Source organism: Mus pahari, chromosome 6 (genome assembly GCF_900095145.1).
Source record: "Mus pahari chromosome 6, PAHARI_EIJ_v1.1, whole genome shotgun sequence".
NCBI classification, from domain to species: Eukaryota; Metazoa; Chordata; class Mammalia; order Rodentia; family Muridae; genus Mus; species Mus pahari.
In genome coordinates this window covers 49,687,443-49,696,996 of record NC_034595.1, presented here as the reverse complement: position 1 = coordinate 49,696,996, position 9,554 = coordinate 49,687,443, and the positions used below count along the sequence as shown (strand labels likewise).

Below are 9,554 nucleotides of genomic sequence, written 5' to 3'. Positions count from 1 at the left end.
CAGCCAGCCAGCCAGCCAGCCAACCAGCCAGCCAGCCAACCAACCAACCAACCAACCAGCCAGCCAACCAACCAACCAACCAACCAGCCAGCCAGCCAGCCAGCCAACCAACCAACCAACCAACCAACCAACCAACCAACCAACCAGCCAACCAACCAACCAATCAGCAAAATCAATCTTTAAAGATAGCAACACCCTTTTGAAAGACACCAAGTTACTTTTTCTGGCTAATTATTGATTCAGCAAGGTTAAGATATAAGAAAAAAAAATCTTCTTTTAATGGGTGACTGAATTATTTTTTAATGGTGACTTATCAGTTCAGTGATTAGCACAATTTTTAAAAATGAATTTCAATAGCTCTTTTTTTTGTCTTTTTATGTTGTAACCAAAATTGTAAATTCTTTTTTTGTTGTTGTTGTTTTATTAGATATTTTCTTCATTTACATTTCATATGCTATCCCCAAAGCCCCCTATACCCTCCCCCTGCCCTGCTCCCCAACCTACCCACTCTTGCTTCCTGGCCCTAGCATTCCCCTGTACTGGGGCATATGATCTTTGCAAGACCAAGGTCCTCTCTTTCCATTGATGGCCGACTAGGCCATCCTCTGCTACATATGCAGCTAGAGACAGGAGCTCTGTAGCTCTTAATATATACTATAAAATTGAGTTAAAGCATAACTAAGCATCAGGTCACCTGTGCTGAGTGCTGCCCTGTGGCATGAGCTGGGCTAAGTCCTTCCTCATCACTGCTTCCTTCATCTCCATGACAACTGCGTGGGCCTTGGTGGTCATGGTCAGGTGTGCACAGAGGCTGATGCTGAACTTCATACCTGCACGTGGGCTTGTGGGCATATGATTTAGCCTCTGGGTCTCTTCTCACAGTTGGAAATAACAACACCACCTCAGTCTGGGTGCAAGGGTCATGACAGTAATACTGGAAATACCCAGACAGGGCTTGGCACAGCTAGTAGCACCCTCAATCGCCTGTCATGTGAAGCCCTGAGCAGAAATCTGTAGATACCAGCTGGCCAGGACCACAATAAAGAAGGCGTGTGGTTGATATTTATAGCCATTCCCAACAGAAGAAAACTGATGAAGCCATGGTGCTTTTACATAGCTTAGTACAATCTGTGGTCTCAGTCATCTACCGGGGTCTCAATATATTCTGCACATACATTATTTAATCCCAGCAATAAGGCAGAAGCTATTGTTACTATTATGTAAAAAACTAGAATGTGGGTCAAAGGGTCAGTGCAACTGCAACTGTTCAAGGCTCCATGCCTCATGGACAATTGCAGGATCTGAACTGGCAGTCTGGCGGGGGCGTTGGCCCTCTGTCAGCTGCCTTCTATTATTTCAAGTCTTTCCTCACCATTCCTACCACAGTCTCTTGGTGTTACACACTGAACCCAGGGCCCGATGTGTACCAGAGACTCTAATGCTACATCTCCAGATCCTTTGAGGTCTTAAGTAAAAAAACATAAAAACAAAAAAACAAAAAACCTTAGTGTTAGCAAGACTGCTGAAATCATGACAATGAAGACAATGTTTATTGCTACAAATTTTTAATTTGTAGCTTATTTGACAATAACTGGTGTGGTGGTTTGTATATGCTCAGCCCAAGGAATGGCACTATTAGAAGGTGTAGCCCTGTTGGAGTAGGAGTGGCCTTGTTGGAGTAGGTGTGTCACTGTGGGTGTGGACTTTAAGACCTTCCTTCTTGCTGCCTGGAAGTCAGTATTCTGCTAGCAGCCTTCAGATGAAGATGTAGAACTCTCAGCTCTGCCTGTACCATGCCTGCCTGGAAGCTGCCATGCTTCCTGCCTTGATGGCAATGTATTAAACCTCTGAACCTATAAGTCAGCCACAGTTAAATGCTGTCCTTAGAAGAGTTGCTTTGGCCATGGTGTCTGTTCACAGCAGTAAAACCCTAACTAAGACAATTGGGCAAAACAGATTTAAAAAATGCAACAGGAATCACTTCTGATTGAATGGTGACTGATCTTGATAGGACTCAGACATGGGGTGGGGTGTACACCTCACAGAGCACATGTGAGCATGTTTCTAGAGATGATTGATCTATGCAGTAGAAACTGAGGGGGGAAGTCAGAAGCACCTTGAAACGTCAGCAGCACCATCCATGAGACTGAGTGCCCAGAAGGAAAAGGAAGAGGGAGCCACCAGACCACAGGTGCAAGCGCCGTTCCTCCTGACAAGTGTCTGTCACTGCTGCGGTGTGCTGAGGACATCAGAGTTCTGCTGCTTTGTCTTCCAATGCAGACTCACAGCAACAATTCCCAAGGGTTTGACCTTCAGAGACAGCCTGGGACTACACTGTGGTCCCCCTTGTTCTGAGCTTCCAGCTTCGTGGCCTGAGCAGCGGCAGGGGCTCTCTGGACTGAGTATATAAATGGCCATTGCTAGGTCATCCAATAGATCTGAGGAACTTTGTAACTCTGAAGACGTAATACTAGTGAGTTGATTCTAATATATTTATTTAACACTGTTTTCTACCTTATAATCATACCTCCACAGTTTTCTATCTTAGGCAGGGAAATTTGCAAGTTAACAGATATGATGTGATTAAAAATCGAAAGGTAAGGTCTTATGGAAATGAGAAATCCATCAAGTGCACTGAGAACTGTTTCTTGCCACCTTACCTCAGCAGGCGATGGGGAATGTGATGGCTCCGGGAAGGGAGAGACGGCCATCTGACTGACTGCATCTTCGTTTCTGTGAAATGGACAAACAGAAAGAGTCAGTATTTGAAAATGGTTAAGTTCCTGACTCAAATTACAAGTATTTCCTTAGTTTTCAGTTCAAAAATGTGCACATGACACCACATGTATGCAGAGAGATCAAGCATGCAAAGCTATTACACAAAGATAGGTGTCACGCTTAAGAGATACTCCGATATAATTATTAGTGATACTGAATGATGACTCTGGGAGTTAGTAAATCCAGCTTAGAATGTCTGATGTTGTAGAAGATAATTTTAGAACAGTGTCAACTCTTTCAGCACCATGGCATGTCAATTTTTAAAACTGTGCACAGCCTCTAGGTCCTAGTCATGTCTCCAGTGTTGTGTTCTTTGAACTGGAAACATCCCCAGGCTTTCACTTGGTTTCAAACTTTGCTCTGGCAATAAAGGATGTCAGGGTGTCTACAAGAGGCCCTATCTGGCAGACTGTGAGGAAGAGTGATGGATGGGGACAGCACAGCTCTAGAAAGATCACACCTTGTGGTTACGTGGATGCTATGTGTCATCTTAAATGAGCGGAGCATAGAAGAGCTGGAATCAGCTGGGCGTGGTGGCACACGCCTTTAATCCCAGCACTTGGGAGGCAGAGGCAGGCGGATTTCTGAGTTCAAGGCCAGCCTGGTCTACAAAGTGAGTTGAAGGACAGCCAGGGCTATACAGAGAAACCCTGTCTCAAAAACAAACAAACAAAACAAACAAACAAAAACAAAAAAAACAAGAAAAGAAGAGCTGGAATGTAATCATCAGGGGAAAGGTACACAACCACCAGTTCTGATCATCTGGCTCGTTTCTACCATGTGACCAGCAGACAACAGACAGTGCTATGTAGGAGATCATGACTGTCTTACACTAGTCACTCATCATGCAAGACCAATATAGCAATTTATTTATGTGAAGTCTTATCTTCCACAAATAAAAGCATGAAAACTCACAAAGATGTGTTGTGCTTAGCACACAAAAGCTGGTGATGAATGAAGTTCAATGTGAGAACATTTACATGAAGCTCTGAATTCAACCCTAGCACCAAGAAGGGGGGAAAATAAATGTAAGACCTGATATGTCTTTGCTCATAGAAAAGTGACCTGACTAGGCAGCTGGGTATCTAGTCCACTGGTCCATGCCATTCCTGCTTCAGACTTTAGCCATGTCTCTACTTTGAAAGGCCTGTCTTCGTTCTGTTTATAAACACCTATGCATACTTCTCCACTATGAGTTAATAACCTCAATGAGATGAGCTCCACTAACAAAGGCCACATTTATGTCTTCTGCATCCAACCCGGTCTTCTCATGAGCTTACTATCTGCATACTTGACTCTCCGCTTGAAGGGTCACTACTACATATCTGACAAGCCTCCTGAGAAAACACAGAACCCACCATCTTACTCAGTCTCCAGAATGTTCTATAGCCGATTCTCCTCACCTGAGTACTCGCTGAGACTTGCCCTCTTGCTCAACCAGGAACTAAGCATCTTTGAAATTTGCTCTGCCAGACACATTTTTACACATACATTGTGCACTTTGATCACATCCCTCACTATGATCCTCGCATCCCTTCCCCTGCACTGAACCTCCTCTTCCCTGAAGTCCTTTCCCACTCTCCTGCCCATGGCCACTATAGTTAATAGGGTCATTTGCAGGAGGATGGCTGGGAGCTACGAGTCTTTCTAGAAAAAAACAACTCATTTCTCAGCGGTATTTGCAATCCATGAATAAGTCTCATGACTGTGTTCACACTGTATCTTAAATCTTTCCATTGCTTCCCATCCTACCCTATGTGCCGGACACCACCGTTTCTCACCCTAATCAAAGAAAGCTCTGTATTTGATTTCCTGTCTTATGTTTCTCAGAATCTGCACTGCAGGCCACTCTTCAGACAGCCAAGTTATTGTGGTCTTGATGGATAAATCTGATTATAGTCATAACTACCTCTGCCTCCTCCTCTTTATCATCGTCTTCTGTTTTGAGACTGAGTTTCCTGTGGCCCAGACTGGCTTCAAACTTCCTATTAGAGAATGATAACCATGAACTTTTGACGTTCCTACCTAATGTGATTATACTTCTATTCTGGCTTTAAATCATCTTATGGCTTCTTATTCCATTGAGGAAGCAGTCTACTGTGTAACTCATGGGGGGAAACCCAGCTCTAGCTATGGGGCTGTGAGGACATCACTCTTTACAGTTTTTTGTTCCTAGACTGTCATGAAAGTAAACTGGAGTATCAGAATGGTGAATATTCTTTGGGAGCTGAAGTGGAGTGTAAAGAAGAGATGGGAAGAGGGCTAAGTTGCTAAAGCGCCTCCCACACAGGCATGAGGATCTGAGTTTGGATCCCCAGCATCCCAGAAAAAGCTTAGTGCAAGGCTCCTAGCACTCACAACATTGCTGCACATATACTCTGTGGTCATGAGTAGTTGTCTCAGGATATGTGCTTAAAATGTAATGATTTTCCACAAATTAGTGTGACTTCAATGGCATTTAAAGTCCACTGATTTTGTGGAGAGTGGCATCCTATGTGACTTCAAAGAGGAAAGACACAGGAGAAGGAACACAGAAAGAAAGGGCTGACATAGCAAATGAGCAGCGGGCCACATGGCTTCTAGAGGTTTCACACCCTCAGCAGTCTAAGAGTCTCCTAAAGAATCGAACCTGTCTGTTCTATAGTCAAGCTTTTGAACAGCAGTGAAAGTTAGACACCCACATGAAATACAACCTAGAGTTGCAATTGTTTGTGTTTTTATAGTTATTTTAAGCACTGCTAAAGAGAGACGCTGAAGAGAATTATTCCAGGGTACATATCCCTGTGTGTATGGTTCGAAGAGCCCCATTGGATGCTTGAAACCAAAACAATGGATCCTACCTATAGTCAATGTTCATATGTATTGTGCTCTAGTTTTCTTTCTGTTGCTGTGATAAAAGCACTCTGATCAAAAGAAACTTAGAGGAGGAAGGGGTTTATTTAGCCTAAGCTTCCAGGACATAGTCCATCACTGAGGGAAGTCAGGGCAGGAGCTCACACAGGAACACGAAGCAGAAACCATAGAGGAATGCTGTTTGCTGCCTCAAGCTTAGCTAGCTTTCTTACTAGCTCAGGACCACTTACCCAGGGATGTTGCTGCCCACAGCGGTCTAGGTCTTCCAATATCAATTAACAACTAAAACAATCCCCCACCAGGTCAATCTAACCCTGGAAATACATCAATGGAAAATCCCTTCTCAGGTGTGAAAATCCCTTCTAAGCTGTGTTGAGCTGACAGAGGTAACTAGGGCATACAGATATCTAATATATCAGACACAGTGAGAAATTAACAAACATAGAGGTGAGACCTTATTTCTTCGACATGACAGCTGCTAGCTGGCCACCTAGCAGGAGAGTATGTACGCTACAGTGTCCACTGAATGAGTGATCTGAGAAAACATAAAATGGAAGGCAGTGTGATCATGCTAAGTCCTATGCTTTCCAACCTGCTTCCATAACTTAATGACAGCACTTCCCCATGTGAAGGATAGTACTTGGTGTATGTCCAGCTCAGAGGCAGTACCTGGATGGTATATGAGATCTATACTAGATAACGCAAATAGCCTGCCTCAATATGAGTGGATGAAACATGCAGGTACCTTAGTTTGGGGCGACCAAATTTCCCATCCCAGATTCAAAATTTAGAGCAGATACACAGAACTCAGTGGTGAGCCACTGAGATACTACTAAAGGATCCTCCAGTTAATACAGAGCTCAGGAACCTCCCAGTGCTGATAACTCTTGAGGTGTGCTGGTGCACTCTCTTCAGAAGTCTTGGTGGTTCCGATTGATAATCAATGAGATATCTCTATAATCTCCTAAGGGTGTCTTCCCCCTTTTTTTTTTTTGTTTTTGTTTTTGTTTTTGTTTTTCAAGACAGCTTCAAATATTCCCAGGCTGGCCTCAAACTCACCAGCTGAGAATGACCCTGCTGTCACCCATGAGTGCAGGGATTACAGTCTTCCGCCGCTGCCACTAGTTCATAGAGTACTGGGATGAGAATCCAGGGCTTTGTGTATGCTAGGCAAGCACTTTAGCAACTGACTATAGTCCTGCCCTGCTTTCCTTTTCACTTAAGCTGGTTAGAGTTTAATTGCTTGCAGTTCAATGATATAGCTCATCTTATTTTGAATATGTACATCTATTTGACACATGTTTATAATACGAATATAGAAATGAATAAAACATGATTCCCATCTTGATGATATTAGCAATTAGTGAGGAATATAGCAAACAAACAAAATTACAATTGTAGAATTACTACCCTGGGGCTGTCAGTTTGGTTTTTCTCAATAGGATATTAAGAACACTACCAATTTGGTTTCTTAATTGTAGAATATATATATATATATATATATATATATATATATATATATANATATATATATATATATATATATATATATATATATATATACACACACACACACACACACACACACATATATATATATATATATATATATATATATACATACATACATACATACATACATATACTTACACACACACACAGTATGGCTGGAAATAGCTGGAAAAACAGCTTAGTGGGTAAGAGTACTTTCTTGCTCTGCAAGTAAAAGGAGTTGAGTTCAAATCCTCACACAAACAAAAAGTTGGGTGTGGCTGTGCATGTCTGTAAACATAACACTGAGGAGTAGAGAATCGTGAGAGGTCACTGGCTGGGCAGTAATCCTCCGGCCCAGCTCAGATGGTGAAAAAGCCTGTGTTAAGGCAATAGAGTAGAGAACACTACTCTGTGTTGGGTAGTGGAGCAGCAGGAGGTGATGTGTGTGTGGTGCATGTATGTGGAGCTGTGTGCTTAAATGCAGAGGTCAGAGCAGCACACAAGCAAATACTTGCACCACACTCACACCTCACACACAGAAATACACGGGCACTGGTAAAACTGAGCAGTTATGTATTTGGGCAGAATACCATGAAGGTTGAGAATTCCTCCCCTTGTACACATGACTGACAGTGTAGACGGGTCAGCGAATTTACTTACACGATCAGCTTATGTTATATGACACAGCTGACTTCAGGATAAAGGGAGATTACCTGTTTGTTCCTGAACCAACCATGAGAAACCTTTAAATAGAGAACTGTCATGTCTCAGAAAGTGTCCGGATCTCTTAATCAGCTTGACTTACATGATTCTGAGCTAAAGGAAATTCTTCTGGAACACCTTGAGCTTGGGTAGGTTTAATAGGAAGGAGCTCATAAGAGAATTTCCCCAGAGCCACACACTCAAGCCTCACTAACTTTTGATCTCCATCTTGTGAGACCCAGAATAGAAAACCTAGCTACTGTACCAGATCTACAGAGCCATAAACCAAGAAGCAAGGATACAGGAGTGCTGTAAGCCACTGAATTTGTAGCAGTATGTGATACAGTAAGAGAAAAAATATATATATATATATATATATATATATATATACATATATATATATATAGAGAGAGAGAGAGAGAGAGAGAGAGAGAGAGAAAGTTCTCACTATGTAGCTTATGAAGGCTCAGAACTCATTATGTGGCCAGACTGGCCTTGAAGTCTAAATTTTCCTGCCTCAATGACCTCTTGGATATTGATGTAACAAGGTATTTGCCACCAATCAGAAAACATAGTCAGCAGAAATAGCATTTGTGTGCTACTGTATGCCCTTTAAGCTAGAATGTCTCCATGAGGTAGCTACAGTTTTCTTCATCACTTTATATTACATGTAGGTAAAGCCTAAATCACAAGAGCTATGATTTAAAACAATGGTCTGGTTTCAGAACTCCCTCATACCCGTTGTACTAAGTGTCCTGCCTAACCCAGAACTGCAGATGTCATCTCCTTTCATAGGTTCAAGTTAATCAGACCTACCTTGGGAAAATTTTTACAGGGTCACAGTTTTCTCTTAAATCCATTTCATAAACTTCCTAAGGAAAGATACAAATGGTTCCAAGCTTGTTCAATCTACCAATTGCAGTCTCCCTGACACTGCCTATCACTTATATGAATTTAATGGCTAAAACATGCTTCCGAATGCCATTATTTTAAATAGTATGTGTTCAGGTGAACACATCTCGATGATAGTATATGAGAGGGCAAGCAGTAAGCAATAGAGCAGAGCATGGCTCCCTGGGCTGCCTAGCTCACAGGTTCACGGCTCTCGTACGTTCCTCCAGCAAGCACCTTTCCTCCCCTTGTATGGTGGTCCTTATTCACTGTCCTGTTGCTGCTTTGATGATCATGGGAAGACATGCTGACATGGAATGTCTGCACCATGGATGCCTAAATGCTCAGAGTCAGTGGAGAGGCATGGATTTTGTTGAATTTTAATGGGAACTAATATGAAAAACAACCATTGGAAATTACTAACAGGCTGGAAAGATGTCTCAGTGCTTGCGAGCACTGCTTTTCCACAGGATCCAGGGGGATTCTCAGCTCCCACTGGAGGGTTATCACTGCTTGTAGGTCCAGCTTCAGGAGAACTGACACCCTCTTCTGGCTTTTACAGGTACCAGGCGTGTGTGCAGTACACAGGCATACATGGAGGCAAAGCCCTATCCACATGAAATAATTGAAAATAAATGTAAAATTATTTAGTAATATTACTAGCATGGATGTGTGAGTGATGTGTATCTGCATGTAGGAGGTTAGAGGAAGTTGAAGAGTTGGTCATCTTGTGCTCATAAGTGAGCTCTAGAGACTCAACTCGGGTCATCAGACCTGGGTAGCAAGCACCTTTTTACTTATTTTCTCCCCTCCCCTCCCCTCCCCTCCCCTCCCCT

The 9,554-nt window shown here is 42.7% G+C and overlaps 1 protein-coding gene across 5 annotated transcripts in view; it reads right to left on the bottom strand.

The window, feature by feature from the left end:
• The window catches only part of Patj (PATJ crumbs cell polarity complex component), a 312,739-nt gene that overhangs the window by 92,989 nt on the left and 210,196 nt on the right, over positions 1-9,554 (bottom strand). For all 5 annotated transcript variants that reach the window (XM_021200048.2, XM_029539757.1, XM_029539756.1 and 2 more), the window contains one exon: positions 2,661-2,733. In XM_021200048.2, the coding sequence (XP_021055707.1) occupies positions 2,661-2,733 (73 nt within the window). The remainder of the gene's footprint in view (positions 1-2,660; positions 2,734-9,554) is intronic.